The 23127-nt window shown below is 37.8% G+C and overlaps 1 protein-coding gene across 2 annotated transcripts; it reads right to left on the reverse strand.

The window, feature by feature from the left end:
- Positions 1 to 237: 237 nt before the first annotated feature.
- LOC127977191 (sodium/nucleoside cotransporter 2) lies at positions 238 to 21319 on the reverse strand. Of its 2 annotated transcripts, XM_052581905.1 has the most exons (18): positions 21298 to 21319; positions 20997 to 21073; positions 20857 to 20930; positions 20551 to 20642; positions 20264 to 20453; positions 5598 to 5739; positions 5270 to 5383; positions 4921 to 4995; positions 4762 to 4842; positions 4581 to 4661; positions 4313 to 4438; positions 4081 to 4211; positions 3826 to 3994; positions 3022 to 3216; positions 2840 to 2921; positions 2589 to 2687; positions 2226 to 2331; positions 238 to 1531 (listed from the first exon to the last, which is right to left on the reverse strand). In XM_052581905.1, exons 1-18 carry the CDS (start codon positions 21299 to 21301, stop codon positions 1369 to 1371), a joined length of 2001 nt encoding a protein of 666 aa, XP_052437865.1. In that variant the 5' UTR covers positions 21302 to 21319; the 3' UTR covers positions 238 to 1368. The 2 variants fall into 2 exon arrangements, with proteins under 2 accessions (XP_052437865.1, XP_052437867.1); XM_052581907.1 differs by lacking the exon at positions 21298 to 21319 and having other exon boundaries at positions 21023 to 21206.
- Positions 21320 to 23127: the final 1808 nt, after the last annotated feature.

Here is a 23127-nt window from a genome sequence, read left to right on the forward strand (position 1 = left end):
CTGCAACACCAGTTCACCAATATTGGTTGTATATGGGCAAAGTATTAGTGTCATAATCAATGCAGATGTGTTTCTATCTTAAACGTGTCTCCTAGAAGAGGGGAAATCATTTGCTTTATTGTCACAGTAAAGCCATTTACAGTACTGACCATTTGGACTGTTCATGCGTCATCTGTCTCAGGAACCCTCTAACTTCACACCAATGGACTATACATATATTATACTAACATTCAAAAGTTTGGAGACAGATATTTAGAGTTTTATTATCAGAAAGGATACATTAAGTTGACCAAGAGTGACAGTAAAGGCATTTATAATGTTACAAAAGATAATGTTGTACATTTTAACTTTATATTTATCAAATAATTCTGATAAAAATGACCAGTTTACACAAAACTATCAAGCAGGACAAAAGGAAAACTTTGCCATCATAGGAATACATTTAAAAAATATCAAAATATAAAACAGCTATTTTGACAATTTTTTCCCCATCACATCACTGTTTTTACTGTATTTTTTTATTAAATAAAGCCTTTGTGAGCATAAGAGACTACTTTCAAAACATTCATAGTTCTGACTTACTCCAAATGTTTGAATGCTCATTGTTTACAGGTTTTCATATTTTGAAATGAATGTTAAATGAAAATAACTCAAATAAATGAATAAATATAGCTATCTAAACCTTTTACCCCATTCAAAAGTTTTAGTAACCACTATAAAAGGCTCATGCTATACTAATTAAAAAAATATACATGGAGTACTTGTTTAGATTTATAATATACATACGTTGTATATGAAAGTATATGAAGGATTAACACAGATAGTGGTCAGGCATGATAAGATAGGACAGAGTATGGTCTGTTTAGTGGTTTATATTATAAAAATGATATGGATTGTAATGTAGATTAGAGAGAAAAGATTAGTGTATGTTTGTAGTATTTGTTGTGTTGTGTTAATTTTTTTGTAAAATAAATGTGTAAATGGAAACTTGAATTTTACCATCTAAAGACAAAGTCCATTGCTTCATATCTTAAAACTGCATGCCCTATGGCCTAATTTGGTTATGCTTTTCTCCTGAATGAAACACTGCAGAGCATGTCTTGATATCAAGCACATCACTGGATGCAAATTACAAAAATGATATAACATTTACATAAGATAAAAGAACACCAATTTGATAATTTTTTTTTTACAGCATTTACAGAACATAAAAATAAAAATACTTGCACATGCATTATAATATCACACTGTTACATCTATAAAGAAATTATGTATGAATGGCTGTATGACCTAATAAAATCAAACATACTTTGCAGATACATATCATGTCAACTTACAAAATGTGTGAATTTAATAATGTCATTATATTTAGCTCAGAGGTGTTTTCTGCATTGTTATATCGTTACCCATTGGACAAACTTCAGGAAAACAGGTTTCCTGACAGAGACCACAACAGTTTGCAAAATAAATTGTTGCATTTTTCACTTCACTCCAGGAGCCCTCGAAAGAAATTGTTCCATTGTTGATAGTGCTGCAGACAAACAAACATTTTATACTGATGCAGTATAAATAAATATTTTACTGATTAAAGGAACAGTTCACCCAAAACTTAAAAAGAAAAAATGTACTCCTCCTTAGGCAATGGATCCTCTGCAGTGAATGGGTGCAGTCAGAAAGAGGACTGTACATGCAGCTCATTGAAAAAACATTACAATAATCTCCAATTGATCTGCTAATCCACAAGACTCCAGTCCAAAATCCAATAACAACATAATAGTTTACAACTGTTTTCGCTTGTAAACAGTGTTTGATCAGTGCATATTTCTCTACGGAATAAAACAATAAAAAAAAAAAAAATACACTGAGGAAAGCAATATTACGATAGAGGACTAAAATTTTTGTTTGAATCAACAGTTTAAAGTTAAAAGTTAGAAGTATTGGAGTCATGTTGATTACTTGTGGATTATTGTGATGTTTTTATCAGCTTGGACTCTCGTTCTGATGGCACTCATTCACTACAAAGAATTCAAGCGATGTGATGCTAAAAAAATGTTTTTCCCAAATCTGTTCTGATGAGGAAGCAAACTCATCTACATTTTGGATGGCCTAAGGATGAGTATATTTTCAGATACAGTTTTATTCTTGGGTAAACTATTCCTTTAAACAATTCAATCCAGAGTGCTTTCAGATCACTACAATCAGTGCAAAATATTCTCTTTCCTTACCTTTTGAAAAGATCATGACAGCAAGTTTCAATGTTAGGTATACTATTATTGAAGTCTGCATTTTGAAACAGATCCACACAGTCCAACGGAGGAACGAAAAGTATACCTACAGGGAGAACAAAGCTATACTTAACTAAATATCAGATTGTATTTAATCAAAACCACCAGATGGGGGGTAATTCATATTAGTTTAAAGGTTTGAACCTGTCGAAGGGCAATTCATAACCCATCACTGTTCTGTTTTTGAGCAAGGTTTCATTGAGACTATCCATTTAATGTGTAATGGAAGCTGCATTTAATATAAACATATGCTAAATTATTAATTATAAATTATTGTGTTTTTAATAAATACAGATTGCTTACCAGCAACACAGGCATTGACCAGGGAAACACATGTGCCTGTGAACAAGGCTCTGAGCACTAAAGTAGATATGACACCCTTCTTTTGTGGACAAATAGAGGCTATGGAATAATAATAATTAAAAACAAATCAGTAAATGATATGTTACAAAAATAGGTGATACTGAACAATGGTGATAAGAAGTAATAAAGACATTATTAGCACTTAAATCATTAAAGCACACTTCATACAAGTGCTTTGACTAGATACTCACACAGGCCTCCAATCATAATACCAAGAGAGCTGAAATTAGCAAAGCCACACAGTGCATAGGTGCAGATGATTTCTGATCGAATCTGTAAGTAGTTTGGACAACATACTTTTCAGATTATGCATTTGATTATTTATTATGTTTATTAACTGTGTATTTTGATGAGACATTGCATAAATACTTACTGAGAGCCAATTTTTATCTACATCATCTTCTAAAATGCCATTAAGTCTGTTGTTTTTGAGCACTGACAGCTTCTCATAGGCTATAAACTCATTGAGGAAGAGTTTAGTGCCAATAAGTTCAGCCACTGTAAAAGACTCCTGGTATGGAATTCCCATTATGAAGGCCACCGGCATAAACACGTAAGAGCAGATCAACTGAGGAGATGAAGGTAACAACTCTTAAAAATTAATGATTATGATTATGACTCCTTCCTTTTGATGTAATATGCAAGTACATTATCATTCAAAAGTTTGAGGCAGTATGTTTTTTTTTTTTCTCGAAAAGAAAATAATATTTGTATAGAGCATAAGGATAAATTAATTAAAACAAAAGTGACAGTGAAAACATTTATGATTTTACAAAGTATTTCTATTTGAAATAGAAATGTTTTGTGGAGATTAAAGTAATGGCTGCTGAAAATTCAGTTTTGCCATCACATGACTTGGGTTCAATGACTTGGGTTCAACTGAAAGTGTAATTTAAGTTCTTTTAGGGGTTATCAGGAGAAAATGCCTCATGACCGTATACACATTAATCGACTTCAGAGGGTTAAAATAAATTCAAAATAGAAAACAGTTATTTTAAATTGTTTTATATTTCAGAAAATTACATTTTTACTCAGATAAATGCAGCCCATACTAAGCACAAGAAGAAGAAAAAAAGTCCCCAAACTTTTTTTGAATTGTAATACACACATATATATTTACATGTATATAAATGATGTTGAACATCAAAAAAGCCACACAGGATTGGATAATACACACCTCAAAAGTGACATCTGGGTATCCCACCATGCCTCCCAACCATCTCAGAGTAGCATTTATGAAGTCCAAAATGGCAAGGAAAGCAATCAAGTTGGCAGCAATGTTGGCCACAAGTCCTATCGATGCAGAGGCACCACCACTGACAGCTTCCAAGACATTCTGTTCACCACTGACCACACACACACCCAAAAACATTTTAACATGCAACATACAATATTTTGAATCATAAAGTTCATATTCAACAGGAGAACCCACCCGCCATCAACTTTAATCTGACTCTTAGATGTGAACTTGTTCTTTTCAGTTTCAGGGTAGGACAATTTGGAGATGGCTAAAGCACATGGAGCAGCCATCACTGATGCAGAAATCAGAGACGAGGCATCAATCTGTGCATAGGAGATTTACATCCCTTAGAGAAATTAACAAACTGCAAACTAAAGAACTAAACAATCTAACTTTTAATGGAAGAAAGTACATGTTGTCGTACCCCAAATGAGATGAATGCACCCATAACACTTCCTGCAATGGTGGCAAATCCTCCAGTCATCACAGAATGAATCTCAGATTTAGTCATGTCCTTTAAATAAGGACGAATCAAAAGTGGTGCCTCTGTCTGAATTTTTAAAAATATAAAAAATAATTATATATATATATATATATATATATATATATATATATATATATATATATATATATATATATATATATATATATATTTACAAATAATTATAGAAATAATGAAAATAGAATATTACATGACCAACAAATATGTTCCCTGCCACACTGAGAGTCTCTGTAGATGAGGTTCCCATCGTTACCTGCATTACCCAGGAAATCTTGGCATGGAAAAATACATTATTAATATATCCATATGAAGGACATATCTTGAAAGTCTCATAGGTTAAATAAATACAAGACTGAATGTTTCGCTTTTACCTTTGTTATGATCCATTGCATCACACCCATGTAGTACAGCACTGACATTACACTGCTGAAGAACACCACTATAGGCAGAGTCTGTGAGTATTGAGCAACATTCAATAGTAAAAATAAACCCATCCATGCATTTCATGTGTAGTATGTGCCTTTACTTACCTGGAAAGCAAATATGTTGTCATTGAGGTGTCCAAACACAAATGATGAACCAGCTTTTGGGTAGTCCAGAAATATCTAAAAAAAAGTCAGACAGACATGATTTAGAACTTGGCATCCATATCAAATTCTTTCTCTCCTGCAGTTTAAATAATCAACCATTACTGGTTTTTTTTTTTTAATAAGTTACCAGACTGCAACACATTAACTTCATGTAGAGAGATATCTTTCAAGTATGATGGATATTATATTAGTTTACACAATACAGAGGTGTTCAAATGTTGGGAAAATTCTCCGGTTTTGCATTTTTCTAATTTAATAAAAATCATAATAATCAGGTTTTATATTATACCTGAACTTGCTTTCCAAGCCATTCGAATGCTATAAGACCAGGCTCTGTCCTAATGACAAACAGGCCAATTGCAAACTGTAAACCGAGTCCCCAGAAGACTGTCCTCCAGTTCACCTAATCAGAATTCAATGCAAACATTTTGATTAACAAGCACACAAATTTAAACCATGTTCATTTAGCATCTACAACGGTCTCATTATTGGGAAGTGATAGGTGTATCCTCAACAGTCTGATAAGGTTTGAAGGAAATCAAAAGTCACAAAAATACTTTTTGTGATAATCATGTTTAATAAAGCATGTGTGCAGGAATGTGTGTTTTATTACTCACTGCGGTTCTGTGTGCAGAGGAGAGAAATATAGCAATAATGAACAGACAGACACCACCAAAAGAGATGAGCTGCTCTGGGCGCTTTCGTGTATCAATTGCCAGCCATGCCACCAGCAGTCCTACCACAATTACAATGAACACCCTGCAACATACAGAGATACATTGTCAAGGTTGTCGACTTAATTCTGGCCACTTTTGTTGGATTTCAGTTTCTGTCATTATGTCTAATAGTTGTCATCTGTGCCTTGTTTCTGGTTGAGTATATAAGCCACCCTCCTCTTAAGTACTTTGCTCGAACTGGAGAAGAGTGACAGTACGGAAATGCAAGAGCGAAGGGCGTAGCGAGGTCGACTTGTGGCTTTTGAAGATTATTCTCGAAGAGAAATTAATGAGTGGGAAGAAGGAGGGGCTGGTGTTGCTGTTGTGCAGTCACGGATGAAGATTCTGAGGAATCGATAATGGAGGAATGCAAAACGTATGCTTAGGATCAGGAGGATAGTGAAGATATGATGGAATCAATACAGGATAAAACAATAAAACATACAAAAGAAAACCAAGAAATAATAAGAGAACAAAATGTACAAAATGTTAAGGAGAATGGACACAAAATGATGCTGACATTTGAAAAGAATACAGGAACACATTTGCATCCAATAGGACTATCCAAGGCGATCGATAAAATCATTGGGTCAGTTGTTTTGGCTTGTCAAGTGTTTGGGTCAAGGGAGAGTTCTGATCATAGTGAAAGATATTGGGCAGAAAAACTAACTACTGAAGATTAAAGAAATGAACGGAGAAAAGGTCACAACCAAAGAGTTTGGAGTAGGAAAGGGGGAAAAAGGTGTAATATTTGGTATTCCAACATATATATCCACTGATTAAATGCATGATAATAAAAGAGGAGGTAAGATTAGTAATGCGAGAAGCCTGTATAAGATGATAGAAGGAAAGAGACAGGAAAGCTTGAGTGTCTTGTTGACATTTGAAGGGAAAATGCCTGAAAAGGTTCAATTGGGAAATATGAGTTACCCAGTAAGAGTGTATGTACCAATGCCATTGAGATGTTTTAAATGTCAACGAATAGGACATGTGGCTGCAGTGTGTCGGGGGAAGGTAAGATGTGCAAAATGTGGAGGTGAACATAATTATGATAAATGCACAGAGGTGAATGGATTAAAATACTGCAACTGTGGAGGTGCTCACAGTGCAGCGTATGGCGGATGTGAGGTACAAATTAAAGGAAGATCCAAAAATACAAGACTGAGCATAAAGTAACTTATGCAGAAGCAGTGAAGGTCTGTAAAGGTAAGGAGGACAAGGAGTGCGATTGCCTCCTCGAGTGGAGGAGTATCACCTTATCGGCAATACGATTGTGTCATCAATCTGCTTCCAGGCACTATTCCGACTAATATAAGAGGCTCTATTTTTTCATTTTCATTGTCCAGTTATATTGAGAAAGCCCTCCCTACAGTGTTCATCAGGCCCCCAACCTCCCCTGCTGGGGTGGGGGTTTTCCTTGTGGGCAAAAAGATGGTGGCCTTCACCCATGCATTTATTGCAGAGGCCTAAACAAAATCAAGGTTCGAAACCACTTCCCTCTACCCCTCATGTCCTCTGACCTTGAATAGCTTCAAGGAGCCTCAATAAGGGGTAGGTGCTATACAGGTATGAACATGACTACCAGTATTATGTTGTTTCACGATATGGATTTTGCTATATCGTGAATACCGTTATATACTCATGAATTCAAATTTTGCATTTGTATTGTTTTGACTGATGATAATGAGGTGAGGCTGAACACTTTTGTCCTCTGTGGAACACTGTACTACACAGGCATAAGTAATCGAACACATAAAGCAGGGCTATTTAAATCTTGCCCTGGAGGGCCATTGAGGTGCAGAGTTTGGCTCAAACCCTAGTCAAACAAAACTGAGCATGCTAATCAATGTTTTTGGGATCATTAGAAAATCACAGGCAGGCGATTTTGATCAGGGTTGGAGCCAAACTTTGCACTGCATTGGCCCTCCAGGTCTAGATTTGAATAACCCTGACATATAGCATCTTAACAGACCAAGTGTTATGTCTTAGTTTAGACAAACGCAAGTGAAGGGGTAACTTATGAAGACATCTTCTTTATTTCCAAAACTGAAATACTTCTTGTTAGCCCTTTAGTTTACAAAAAACATCCCACTAGTGCAACCCACAGGACAGTTGGCGACACTGCATCTCACTCTCTTTTAAACAATTATACTTTATCTTATGTTCTGTACAACAGTGGTTCCCAACAACGTTCCTGGAGGCCCCGCAACATGTCAAACATGACTTAACCTCTCCCCTGAATTCAACAAATTAATAAAATTTATTATAGAACATCACTTCACTCTATATATTTTTATTGCTTTATAACTCTCCCACATAAAATACTACTCATGTGAAATCAATAAACAATGTTTTGTTCATCACATAGTCCCGAGTCAACGCTGGTACTGGTCTCCCCGTAAACTGTCTTTCAGGCTGAATGACTGAAATTAGTTGCATTGTACAGTCATAATCAAAGTTAGCCAGCTCCTTTATTCCATTCTACTCTTTTCCAAAAGAGACAGGCATGAGATCCGAGCATTCCAAGCATGTCCATCAGACAGTTTGTAAGTGTTAGGGCCTGTTTTTCCCAGAATTTTCAATGGTTGGGAATATGCAGATTTCATCTTAGGAAGAATACCTAGCCGCTTCACTCAAACAAAAGATCCTTGTTGGAATGACACTTCCTTTGCTCTACGACCACTGTCTTGTCATGAGATTGACATGTAATGCACGATATACAGTAATAGTCATCTCGACTTGGGCATCCATACTCGGCCACCAGTACACCTCTCTGGGTCTTTGCTTGGTTCAAACTATGCCTCGGTGAGTATCATGAGCCAAGGCAATGAACTGTGCATGCAAGGTCTCTGGTATTACAAGTCTATGTGCCTCTTACTACACAGTCGTCTTGGAGAGAATGTTCATGTTGGATTCTGTAATATGGCAAAAGGTCAGGGCCTAGGTCTTTAGGGGATTTTGGGTTATGCTGGGTACACACAAAAATATATTTTATATCTTATAAGATTTTCAAAATGTGATCCTAGATCCTAAATCCTAGATTTAACCATTTTGCTCCTATAATGTGGTGTGTCATGATGTGACAAAGACAGCACACCACACATGAACAGATGTTGAACCAGAGTCTCGACTGTGAACACAAGAAATCTTGCGAGACTTCAGAATAAGTATGGTGGATGATATGCATGAAGAAATTGCAATGATAGTGTTTGGAATTATTTTTTACATGACATGTTGTATAAACATTCGTCCTGTTGCCACAAATCATCAAGCTGATCCTTCATCTCTGCTGTCCACATCAATTTCTCTTTGTGCTGCACCATGACTGCTTCAGTCTTCCATCATCATCAGGGTTTCTGATTGGATGTTTAGTTTCACGTGATAATCTCCAGAGCATGTGCGTTTGTCCTTGGGGTTCCCCCACTCATCAGGATTTCTGATCGTAAATATTAAACATGTTGAATATTTACGATTTGCAATCGGGGCAGCTCCGACATTCTTCCAATCAGGTTCGGACACTCTTAACACACCTCACACCAAGAGAAAATCTGATAAGATAATCAGTTGAACCATCAAGATGACATGATGACGAACCTATGTGATTGACGTAATCACTATTTCGGTATGTCTCTGTGAGTGTTAAATGTTGTTATATTTAGTCTGTCAAGTACATTTTTAAGCGCTTTGTTTACAATTTTATTTTTTCATCCTTTATAATTAACTATGGACTGCTTCCGGCTTTGCTACCGTTCGGACGTTCTAGCTTACTACTCTGCACTTCGCTTCTTATTTCTGTACTTTTCTGTTTTTTCTAAGATTTTTATCAGCACAGTGCTCAAACAACAGATTTTTGGCACAAACGCTAAAACTAAAAACATTGGGACTGAAATAATACTACAAAAAGAATACTTTGTCTCCCACTGCGAACAGCTTACATTCCGGAGACGGGAAAACAACTGCCTACATTCAAACAGAAGAGAGAGAAAATGCCTCCTGTTGGATTTACTTGTTTCATGAACTGCTGCAAACTTCTACAAAGGATTGTGATTCTTGAAACAAAGTTACTTTCTGGACTTCCAAAACAGACGGAACACTTAGCAGACCGTCGTCATGGACCCTCTCAGCATACAGCCGGTGAGTCCCATGAATCTTCTGAATCTCAACAGTTTATACCAAGTGTGGAGGAACAAGCCGAAACTGATCGCCACACTAATTGTTGGCACAAACAGGGAGTGAGACCCAAAGGAACATGAGATATCAGATTGTCACGAGTTTCTCGTATCGCTGCCATAGCTTCCTCTACCCCAGATTCGACTAGGCTTGTAAATACTGGTATTCTACCACCGCCTATACATCTGGAGAACAGATTTGAAGCATTAATAAATGTGGGTGAGGAATCCTCAAATGTGATTAAACATGGATCTGATCAGCCAGCAGCTAACACCGCTACTAACAGGCGCTCAAGGTCGAGCAGACAGTGGCATGCAGCTCAGAGCGCAGCCGAGCCAAGGACTCTGATAGTGGGTGACTCTGTTATCAGAAACATCCGTAGCAGGACTACAACAACATGCTGCCTTCCTCAAGCAACAGTCTCTGATGTGAACAAGGAACTTCAGAACATTCTGATGAAGCACAAGACTGCAAATCAAATCATCATCCATGTGGGGAAGAATGATATTCGGAAAGAGCAGTCAGAACTCCTTAAGAAGGACTTCATTGAACTCTTTGAAACACTTCAAAGACTCAAAGTTCAGTCGTTCATCAGTGGACCACTCCCAGCAAGGGGAACAAATATGTTTTCACGGTTGCTTGGCCTCAACACATGGCTACAAAGATCTTGTAATACAAAAGGAGTAAATTTCATCGACAACTTGAATCTTTTCTGGGGCCATAGACAATTGTTTAAACCGGATGGCCTCCACACAAACAAACTTGGTGCAAGAATGTTTAAGGACAATATCTACTTCTCCCTTCGTCATCCTTCAGCAGAGTGTGTCAATCCATTCAGCACACACACACTGGGTCCGAGTCATCATGTGGTTGACATATCCCACAAGGACACTGATAACACCTTGCAGCCAAAACAATCACTGCTCATGGACACTATCCCTGCTGAGCCCTGCCCACAGAGCTCACAGACTGACTGTGATGTATCAAAACAGCTACAAGATTCACCACCCAAGTACGACTTTCTGGAAAACAGCCAGGGAAGCCAGGACAACACATTCACAGCCACCGGAAACACCAGAGACACAGCCCATCTCACCAGACACATTATCCCTCTCTCCAGCATCTCCACTTCTGTGCTTCTCACAGAAAATGGTGTATGTTGGGACTAAACTCTCCCACTCATTCGCTGCTAGCCCACAGATATCAACAAAAAAACGGCGGGCTCCCCAACCACCAAAGCCTGTGGGCCCTGTTCCTATGAGAGCTCTTCGACCGCTGCCCAAACCCTCTATCTGCTGAAGGTGAACCAAAAACAACTGATAGCAGCTCTCAGTGATATGTGTCGGGTCCCCGCTATAATAGCAGCAACATTCACAAATGCTTACTAAACAAGCGGGAACCCAGTGTGCCTGTAGCTTTCTCTATTTCAGTATTATCATGTGATAGAAAGTCTAAGGCCTTCTCAAGCCGAAGGGCAAACTCATCTAATCTGCGGCCTATTATGCATCAAACTAAGATTGATGTAAAGACACCAAGCACTGCCATCAAGTTAGCACTTTTAATCATTCGCTCACTAAAAAATAAATCATTTCTAATCAATGACTTTATAACCACAAACAATCTGGATTTTATGTTTCTAAATGAAACATGGCTAGAAGACAGCTGCAGTGCAACAATCCTAAATGAAGCAGCCCCTCCTAACTTCACTTACATGAGTGTTTGCAGGACTGTTAGGAGAGGTGGGGGTGTAGCTGCTCTATTTAAAGATGTCAATCAATGCAAGCAAGTGTCATTTGGTCAGTACTTGTCTTTCGAATATCTAGGGATTGTGACTGTTCTATGTTTTGATTATATTTCACGTGACAGACACAACAACAGTTCATGAACGACTCATCACTATAGCAACATAACAAAGAGGTTAACGAACTTTCTTTTAGTCTTCAGTTGTTCTTAATTCTCTCAATACCACCATGGAGACAAAAAGAAAAAAGTATGATTTGACATTTAAGCTGACAGTTGTCAAATTTGCTGAAGAAAATTCGGGAGAAGCAGGCAAGACATTTCTCGGTTGATCCAAAGAGAGTGCGAGAATGGCGTAAAAATAAAGCTGAACTGCAACGTCTGTCCGAGGAAGACGACAAAAGGGCCAGACTGCAAGGTGGAGGGAGGAAGAAGGCCAGTGAAGAGCTGGAGGTGAGTGTGTGTGAGTGGATCCACAGCATGCGGGCAAAGCATCTCAGAGTCTCATGTAAAATGATCAGGGCCAAGGCAAAAGAAGTGTATGCAACAGTGAGTGACGGCAGGGGTGAGGAGAGTTTTACTGCGAGCGCTGGCTGGCTGGACAAATTCCTGAGGCGCAACGACTTTTCAGTCAGAAGATGCACAACTGTGGCCCAGAAAGACGCCAAGCACTTCACTGAGAAACTGGTAAATTTTGTCACATATACAACGCAGATTATTAAGGCAAAGAAAATACAGCCGAAAAATATTATAGCCATGGACGAAACAGCGGTGTGGTTTGATATGGTGGGCTCTACAATGGTGGATGCAAGAGGTGCACGCAGTGTTCCACTGAAAACCACAGGCCATGAGAAGAGCCACTTAACCGTGGTGTTGGCTGCGAAAGCAGACGGGACCAAATTAAAACCTTACATTGTCTTTAAAGGGGGGATCAAGGAGGTGAAATTAATGCAAAATATCAGTGGGGTGGTGGTGGCCACTTCCAAAAATGGATGGATGAACGAGGAGCTGACTGCAGACTGGCTTCAGAGAGTGGTGGGAAAGCTCAACTTCGCCCCTCGTCTCCTAGCCTGGGATTCATATCGCTGTCATATCAGCACAGCGACCAAAGCTGAGCTCAAAAGGGGCTACAACATAACCACGGCTGTGATACCCGGTGGCTGTACAAAGTACATACAGGCCCCTGACGTCGTATGGAACCAACCATTCAAAGCCAGCCTGCACGAGTCCTATGACAACTGGATGGCAGAGGATGTGGACAAAGAGTACACAGCTGGAGGAAATATGAGGGCCCCAGCTCGTCGCTTGTTGGTTTCCTGGGTACTTCAAGCGTGGGAAAAGCTGGATACGGAGCGGCTGAAAAATTCCTTTAAGGTATGCTTGCGCGCGCGTGTGTGTGTGCGAGGGAGAAAGAGGAGATAATATATTTCATTAACTTCGGGATGTTATCCTGAGGTATGTGGCCTGACAGTAGCTCCTGATGGAAGTGAGGATCACCTTATCCATTGTTTCAAGGAGGGAGAGCCGTGCGCATCTGGGCGAGAGCTGTTAGTGCAAGCAAGGCAGGCAGAGTTAGCGGAGGCTGGAGAGGGAGAAGTGGAGGAGAGCAACGTGGAGGAGGAATTCGAAAATGAACTTGTAATTGAGGATCGTGGGGATGATGATAGTGATGAATAGAGTAATTTTCTATCACGTGATTGCAGTTGTTTTACAGGGTAGTTTTCATTTTTCTTGTTGATATGTTTCGGGCAACAAGTTCATATGCTCGATGGATTTTAGCGGTAACTTTTATTGTTCTGCCCATTGCGGTCACATCGTTCAGTTTTTTATGTTTGTTTTTTTTAATGCTGCCAATAGCCAAAGACATTTCTTACATTAAATGACTTGTTAAACATTATTCAAGTTAATTATAAATAAAACGTAATATAATGTGGTAACCTCCTACTGTCATGCTTGAACATCTCAACACTAAATTAAAGGCCTGTCTCTTATAGACGCCTGTCTCAAATACAAGCCGGTGCAGTTCGGCGATTTGGGTAAATAGAAGCCCGGGCTATTATTTGAAGTTTTACGGTATTTTCTTTGATATATTGATCTCTGCTACCACTGAATCTAGATCTGTCTCTGTCAGAAGGAGATGCATAAACGAGAACACAAGTGTACTATTTATGGAGGCTATATCTTTAACACCAAGCATTTCTGCAGACTCTATTGATATTCTTCTTGATTCCTTCAACTCAAAAGTTAAGAATGTTATTGATGATATTGCACCAATAATAGTCAATAAGAAAACAAACAGACAGAAATCAGTTTGGAGAAGATCAACAGCAGTTCTAACTATGAAAAGATAATGCAGAAAAGCAGAGCGGATGTGGAGGAAGACGAAACTTGAAATTCACTATAGAATCTATAAAGACATCCTTCATGCTTTTAATGTGAAACTAGCCACAGCTAGACAGAACTTCTTCTCAAATCTTATAAACAGTAACTTAAATAACACTCGTACTCTTTTTGCCACTGTTGAGAGACTGACAAACCCCCCAAGTCAGATTCCCAGTGATATGCTGTCAGACAACAAATGCAATGAGTTTGCTTCTTTCTTTTCTGAGAAGATCATAAATATCAGGAAGGTGATTAGCACATCCTCGAGTAATGCAGAGGTCAGACAGATTCGGCCAAAATATCAAAAAGATACTATGTTTATTTTTGAAAAAATTGATAGCAAAATTCTGGAAGACATAGTGCAGCAACTAAAATCGTCAACCTGTTGTCTTGACACACTTCCCACATCTTTTCTCAAAAGTGTGCTTGACTGCTTAAAAGCAGATCTCTTAGAAGTGGTGAAATGCCTCACTTCTTTCTGGGACATTTCCAAACTCCCTAAATCTGCAGTTGTAAAGCCACTCCTGAAAAAGACCAATCTTGATAACACAATTTTGAGCAATTTTAGACCAATTTCTAATCTTCCTTTTATAGGCAAAATTATAGAAAAGGTAGTTTTTAATCAGCTGAACAAATACTTAAACTCAAATGGATACCTGGACAATTTTCAATCTGGTTTCCGACCGCATCACAGCACAGAGACAGCACTCATTAAGATAATAAATGATATTCGCTTAAATTGTGACTCGGGCAAAAAATCGGTGCTGGTATTGCTAGATCTCAGTGCTGCGTTTGACACTGTCGATCATGACATTCTACTAGAGAGACTGGAAAACTGTGTCGGGCTTTCTGGGATGGTACTTAAATGGTTCAGGTCATACTTAGAAGGGAGAGGCTATTATGTGAGTATAGGAGAGCATAAGTCTAAGTGGACGTCCATGACATGCGGAGTCCCACAAGGGTCAATTCTTGCACCGCTCTTGTTTAGCCTATATATGCTTCCACTAAGTCAAATAATGAGAAAGAACCAAATTGCCTATCACAGCTATGCTGATGATACCCAGATTTACCTAGCCTTATCTCCAAATGACTACAGCCCCATTGACTCCCTCTGCCAATGCATTGATGAAATTAATAGTTGGATGTGCCAGAACTTTCTTCAGTTAAACAAGGAAAAAACTGAAGTCATTGCATTTGGAAACAAAGATGAAGTGTTCAAGGTGAATGCATACTTTGACTCTAGGGGTCAAACAACTAAAAATCAAGTCAGGAATCTTGGTGTGATTCTGGAGACAGACCTTAGTTTCAGTAGTCATGTCAAAGCAGTAACTAAATCAGCATACTATCATTTAAAAAACATTGCAAGAATTAGATGTTTTGTTTCCAGTCAAGACTTGGAGAAACGTGTTCATGCCTTTATCACCAGTAGGGTGGACTATTGTAATGGACTCCTCACTGGCCTTCCCAAAAAGAGCATTAGACAGCTCCAGCTCATCCAGAACGCTGCTGCCAGCATTCTGACTAGAACCAGAAAATCTGAGCATATCACACCAGTCCTCAGGTCCTTACACTGGCTTCCAGTTACATTTAGGATTGATTTTAAAGTACTTTTACTCGTATATAAGTCACTAAATGACCTAGGACCGAAATATATTGCAGATATGTTCACTGAATATAAACCTAACAGAGCACTCCGATCACTAGGATCAAGTCAGTTAGAAATACCAAGGGTTCACACAAAACAAGGGGAGTCTGCCTTTAGTTATTATGCCGCCCGCAGTTGGAATCAGCTTCCAGAAGAGATCAGATGTGCTAAAACACTAGTCACATTTAAATCTAGACTCAAAACGCATCTTTTTAGCTGTGCATTTATTGAATGAGCACTGTGCAATGTCCGAACTTATTGCACTATATTTTCAATGTTTTATTTTATTTTATTTTTTTTTATGTAAAATCATTTTCTGTTTTTAAATGTTTTAATCATTTTAAAAGTTTTAAAATTGCTTGTTTTATTTTTGTTATTATTTTTCTTCATGATTATTTTACTTTCTTTTATGTAAAGCACTTTGAATTACCATTGTGTACGAAATGTGCTATATAAATAAACTTGCCTTGCATATGGACATTTGCAACTCCATAATTCATACATTCAGTAACATCATGCAAGTTCAATTTCTTGGTTAACTCTTAGTACTTGCTGAAGTGTAATCAATCACAAGGGGTCTAATGGTTTTTACAGATAGTTTATTGTTAATTTAAACGATACAGCTCTGTGGTATTGTTTGTACTTACCCATTGATGTCTGCTTTGCTTTGCTCTGCTAGTTCCGGTAGTGCGCGTAACCCCGGAACGTGCTTATAATAGTAGCGGTCATATCATTTTTCATAACTGGAGGGAGGCAACCTAGGTAGGGATTGTGATGTTTGATTTGTTTAATGTTTAATGTATGTTTGTAACATTATTTTGCTTAAGCTGCACTAACTGTATTTATTCGGTTAGGTAAGATGAGGTTGTTTTAATGTCATTGTTGTAATAGACTTTAATGAAACAAAGGTTACCCGGTGCAAATGTTACTTTCCATTTCTGTTTGGCGGGAAGTTTGTGTATATAAGCAGAATGTTCCTTATTGAAGAGAGGGTTTGATGATTTGCTCTGTTACTAGAGTACAACAATTTGTTTTATTGTTGATAGAGAGCCGTTTCAGAAATTGTCCTTTGTGTTTAGGTTTTAGTGCTGCTTCGTTAGCATTCATGGTGTTTTTTTTTTCTTCATTATTAATTTGTACTTTGCACGGATTATCCTTGGCTAATTATTAACACTGTTGGGAACGTTACTTTAAAAAAGTAATTAGTTATAGTTACTCACTACTTGTTCCAAAAAAGTTAGTAACAGAATTACTATATAATAAAAGTAACTCCAGGGAAAGTTAGTATTTGTGTTACTGTAAAGAAAAAAAAAAGTTGCTACATGTCAAAGAATTTTTTTTTTTTTTAGCAGTTTTCACAAGTCAGTTGAAAGGAGTAGAAAAGACAGGTGTTCGTACATAACTTTCGATATTTATTGCACGTCAACAGACAGCAAGAGTTTTATCCTGCACTTCAAGTATTATCTTTGTAGAAAAAGTGTTTTTGGCCACTAGCTTTGTAGATGCGTGTCACACATTACATGTACACATTACGTTCGTGCATTTGACCACAAAGAATTTGAAGTAGTGCTTATATCTCCACCTTGAAAATGCCAACTTTTCATCGGATTGCTCCTGACTCGCCATTTCTGCTGCAAATCTCTGTTTAGCTTTTGCATCGCGCGTGTGTGTGTGTGTTTGGTGCCGCTGGCGCGTGTGCTGGCATGTGTGTAAAAACACCGTCTCTGATTGGCTACCATGAAACACATGACTGAAAATCATAACCGCTTATCTCATTATTAACCCACCTCCTCAATCGCTGTGTGAGCCAGGGGTCCGTTCGGATTGCATAGTTTATTAAATCAATGCATAGTAACAGACTGCATTTAACGTCCAGTAATGTTAACGGCGTTGTAACGACGGGGAAAGTAATTAGTTAGATTACCCTGTTACTGAAAATATAACGTTGATACCTAACGCGTTCTTTTAAACGGCATTATTCCAAACGGCGTTATTCCAAACACTGATTATTAAATTATCTATTTTGCACCGAAAACCATCTTGTCATGCCATACCTTCCAAACTCCTCTCTAACTCTCGGACTACAGCACCTGGCTTTGGACAGTCTCAAAGACGGTCCTTTGCGACAGGAACATAGCTAGGTTTGTCGGAAACGGGGAAGTTGGCCCAAAATCAGCCCTAAAATTATCTTTTGGTGCGTACCCAGCATTAGATCTATTGAGTGGACTGTGGTGTGTGTGTAATGTTAAACATCGCCCACACAGGTATGTCCACCATAACTCATTAAATTCTGCTTTGCTTCTGTGAGAGTAGCAGTAGGAAAATACTGAGTGCACAATGACTGCTCCTACTGTATCCAGCATTAAATTTACATTCTGTGTGGTTCCACATGCACCGATTTGAACCATACACGTTATCTACAGTAAGTCACGTCAAGAATTGAAATCTTACATGTTTGTGTCCATGGCACACTTTAGCAAAATGCCTTCTCTTCTTACATGCATTACAGATAGCTTGTTTCAGCAGGGCATTTTTGGAAGTTATCAGTATGCTGGAACCAAACCAGTTGCATGTTTTCCCTTGGGAAGTGTGTGCTCGTGGTGGTGCCGCTGCTCCTCGTAATGTTTGTACATTCCTCCCTGTTTCGTGGCTGAGTTTGCTGTGCTGATATCGCAATGTTTGGATAATTTGTACTGTGTTGTCTGCTGGTTCGATCATAACATGGCCTTGGCCACCGAAGTTTCTATTTGACCAGCAATTGTGACAGCCTTTTTTCAAAGTAAGGTCCACTTCTAGTAGTAAACGTTCCCATATGCAGGTTGAATTAGTTTTTCCAATGAGTTGTTACCAGATTATTTCTTCCTCCATGGTCCTGAATTCACATGTAACTGCTAGCTCCTTAAGTATCGCAAAATATTGATCAGTTAGTTTCATCACTACGTTGTCCTCTCTGGCGAAACATGTACCGTTCAGCTACCACATTCACTTTTGGCTTGAAAATGTGCGGATAGTTTGTAATGCTGTGTAGTAATCATTATCTGAAACCGTAAGCCTTTAAAATAGTCTCTGGCCTTCTGCCAATTTAAGAACTGTTCTTCAATTAAAAAAATATTCTTAAAAAAAAAAACACACATTTTATTTTTATTATGTTATAATTATCAGAATTAGTTTTTAGGTTACAGCTTGACTTTTTTTAGCATACTAATGTATTTATTACATTTGTATTTATTTATATATATACTTTTTAGTCACCTTGAGATCAACTTGCCCATTTTACTAAGGAGGTTTAACCAACTCTGAGTTTAAACTTGAACTGTGAGTTGAATTACCCTGAGATGGGAAACTCTGAGTTTTCGGTTACAGAACAGCTAAAATGAGTTGGTTTAATCAACTCTAAATTGACTGACTCCGAGTTAAAGCTGCAGTAGGGAACTTTTGACACTCTAGCGGTTAATAAACAGAACTGCTTGCGTCTTGCGGAAGAACATTGTAGCCGGAGCTACTTCTCTCTGTTTATGTCTATGAAGAATCACAAAGGTACTGGGTTACTCCGCCGCAGTACCCCCCAAGCAATCTAAAATAGTCTGAATATAAACACTTATTATAGGTGTACCCTAGTGATTCAGGACAAACTAAAAACACGCCAAAAAGCCGTCTGCGTACTTCAGACGCAATGTAATGTAATTCTTATCACTGTTATAATATCACAGGTGAAAACTGGCAGAACGTTAGATTAATGAACTAATAGCTTTTTAATTGTTATGGTGTCTCATGGGCAAAAATATATATATAAAATAATAAAATTAATCATATTTGAAGTGCATTTTTCTTATTTTACAAATGATCTGCCAATAGAGTAAGAAAAATACAGCAGTGGCTATTTACACTAAGTGGAATTAACATACTTTCTTAGCGATAGATCATATTTACAGTAGGCTAAGTGCAAGTAGCTTTAGATTTACAGAAAAAATGTACAGTGAAAATCGTGATATATTCTATTTACCATGTAAAAGCAGCAGTTCTTTGCAACAGGCTAATTGTAATTAATAATTAGATACTAGTTATACTTTGTACTGGCAGATACATTTGCACCTCAGTATTGTTGTACATTAACAGGATGTAATAATAACAGATTGTAAATGATTATATGTATTACAATTATAAATGGTTGCATCATTGTTAAACACTCGTTAGATACTTTACTTCCAATTTTAGAACATTTTGTTCATCTTTATTGAAAATAAATTCTAATGTGAGATGTGATGGGAAAACGAGAAGAACGAACTCGGCAAAAGCCGGACTCTAACCCAATCAATCACATCACAAGCTAGTTTTCTGTGCCCAAAACATTAGTGCCTACACCATTGAAGCCGTTATGCACATGTGTCGTATTTAACCTTATGTGTCGATGGAGTGCGGAGTTACTGTAGATTTGCACTTAGTAATAGACGCAGAATAATCTTGTTTTCCACTTGCATTATTTTTATTACTGCACTGGCATATAATTTAACTTAAGTAAAATGCACTTAATTTAGGACCCTAAAATAAAGTGTGACCAAGATGTCTTGCAAAAACTTTCAAAATAGATCATAAATCTTAGAAAAGTAGTATATTAAAGTGTCAAACTTACCATTTTATCCATCTGATATTGGATTTGAAACACCTTTGCACAGGCTTGAAGAACCTCCTTATGCTGTCACTCTTGAACTTATTCACCAATTCACACACGGTGATAAACACGCACAGACAAGTGAGGACAACCAAAGCAATTGCTCTTCGGAAGTTTAAATAACACGCAGCAAGGAAGTATGCAAAATAACCTACAATTTAAAACACAAAAACATACTGAACATTGTTAACTTGAAAAGCGACTCACCATATCAACACGTTAAATTAAAAACTGGGAAGATATGTTACCCGCAGCAAGTATCCCCGAAGCAATGTATTTGATTATTTTGGAGTGTGTCTTGCAGAAGGTTTCAGTGGCAGTAATGGGTATGCATGCTTTGCTATGGTGAACAATGAATATATAAAGATTTTGCACATATTAAGTCCTACATCACGATTGACAGAATTCTGATCATTAGAATCTAAACATTTACATGTTTTTTCAATATTTCATAAATATAATGACATTGCCATTTCAAAAGAATCTCATTTCCAAATAATGTGACAATGAAATCTGAACAATGTCGTATTTACAGATTATATTCACAACCACACCTTAGGTATGATTTTGACTCCTTCTCGGACTCCTCTTTGTCGCTGTCTCTCAGGTCATCTGTTAATTTATCCTCCTAAGAACAGAAGAAAAAAAGATTTTAAACTTGTTAACATTTTATAGAGTACTTCCTCATGCCTACCTTAACAAATGCTGGATTGTCCACACCTTGTTCATTCCCATACGAGACAGTGGTCAACTGTAAACCTTCTTTGTCAGCTGTAAAGACAGTTTCAGAAAACTTTTTACCAGCTCTAATGAACCTTGATCCAACAATTTCTTAGGAGCTACAAGTTTCAAAACAATTCCAAACAATTATTAACTACTACCAACAAATACAAAACCAACACATACTTTATTCAAACCATGGTTAAAATAATACCTGTTCAAATACCAGTTTGAAAAAATCTCCAAAAGAATGGAGAAGCAAATCAATGACTTACTCATTCTGCGTTATCTGTGACAACTGCTGGGTCTTGAACCTTGAGCTGGGATATATACACTTATCATTAATTAACTACACACTCTAAAAACTGCTGGGTTGAAAACAACCCAGTTTGGGTTATTTTGGCAACCCAGTGCTGGGTCAAAAAGGGATGAACCCAACACTGGGTTATTTTAACCCAACAAGTTGGGTTATTACGTTTGACCCAGCCTGCCGGTTGCTTTTTTATGGTTTAAAATGCCTACATTGCATTTCTAAAACCAGAGCGGGTGTTTATCACTGTATTTCAGAAGGAAAACTAATGTATTTAGAAAATGTTCAAATTCATTTCACATGTAATGCTTGATAAGGCAGCGTTTGTGAGCTCAGCGCTGCTTTGCAGCCGTTACCGGAGAAACCCTTACCTCTCCTGCTCTAAGCGCCTCCTGCTGGAAGAAAATGAAGTCTGGAGTGCCACCACCAATTGAGTTTAAGGTTGTGGGAAACACTGCATTGCTACATTAAAATGAAACCAAATTGAGCTAGGCATTAAACCTAAAAATATTGTTCATTTTAAATATCACTTTTACACACAAATTATTATCAAAAGGAAAATATAAATTAAAAACAAGAGAAAAGTCAAAAAGTAACATTTTGACTTGCAGAAAAAAAATGAAGAAAAGGATGGCAAAAAACAGCTACAGAGTTCATAAAGTATTGAACATTTGTTGAGTAACTGCACACTTTTCTTTCATCTGGGTTTTGAACTTTTATAGCAGAAAATTGCAGGTTCATTCAAACGATTCTCACGGAGTCTGTTGTCTGTCGCATTACTGATGTGTGTGAGCTCCGCTCGCGCAGCAGCTTCTTTCGCTGGTCCGATTCGATAAATGGTCCGTGCGGCTTTTCTAGCCTAATAGAGCTCGGGCGTAGACGTCATGGAATGGTGCATTGTGGGTAACGGCGGCCATTTTAAGAGGCATCGCAAAGCAGGTTTGTAATAAGATCTCCAGAAAAAGTTATAGAACGTGACAAAAAAAGTTGCCTATACGGACAAACTTAATAATGAAGCCAAACAACGCTACTTAAAAAAAAAAAAGAGGTTGTAGGCGGAATCGATCCCTATGAACACATGAAAGTTTACCAAGCCTCAGTTTCCCTGATAATTTCTCCTACCGGGTCTGTGGAGTGAGCGCTTACACCTCCGATCAATTTAAAAATGTCACTTTCACTTTTTAAAAAGTCACTGGAGGCTCACCTGCAGATCACAAATGGATCTGCAAATTAAACATGGAGAAAACAATCTTTCTCACTAAGGAAATGTTAACATTAACCAAGCATCAGTGGTGACACACACACACTTATCAGATTCTGCGAGCTATGAAGCTTGTCAATGCGGGTTTGTTACACTTCAGGAGTAATTGCTCACCTATCATACTTGCAAAAATCCACTGTTTTCCTCCGGTAGTTCTTTAATCCGGTATAATATTGACGAACGTTCACCTCAGACACAACCCACCATTCACCAAAACAAGACGCTTAACTTCCTATTTTGAAGTTCGTTCCAGTTTTTTAATTTATTTTTTTTAAACAAGTTGTTCAGATTTGTTAAATACAGTCAGCACAAAAATATCAAAAAGCAAATTAAGTTCAGGATTGGGTCACAAGAAAATGTTTAAACAAAATACAGACACTAAACTGAGTCCCTTACTGGCCAAAAACTAGAGAAAGCGTAATGTGTTTGTGTCTGAGTTTGTGTGTGTGTATGTGTGAGAGAGAGAGAGACCATACACAACATGTCTCACCATAACTATGTATTATAATATTATCGAAGGTGATGGTTTCCCTC

The sequence above is a fragment of the Carassius gibelio genome, chromosome B18 (genome assembly GCF_023724105.1).
Source record: "Carassius gibelio isolate Cgi1373 ecotype wild population from Czech Republic chromosome B18, carGib1.2-hapl.c, whole genome shotgun sequence".
NCBI lineage: Eukaryota > Metazoa > Chordata > Actinopteri > Cypriniformes > Cyprinidae > Carassius > Carassius gibelio.

Coding starts and splice junctions, on each gene's coding strand:
- LOC127977191 (XM_052581905.1), bottom strand. Junction 5,740..20,263: donor AATATCAGATGGATAAAATG/GTAAGTTTGACA, acceptor TGTATGTTGCAG/GGTGTTCATTGTAATTGTGG. Junction 4,843..4,920: donor ACAACATATTTGCTTTCCAG/GTAAGTAAAGGC, acceptor CAATACTCACAG/ACTCTGCCTATAGTGGTGTT.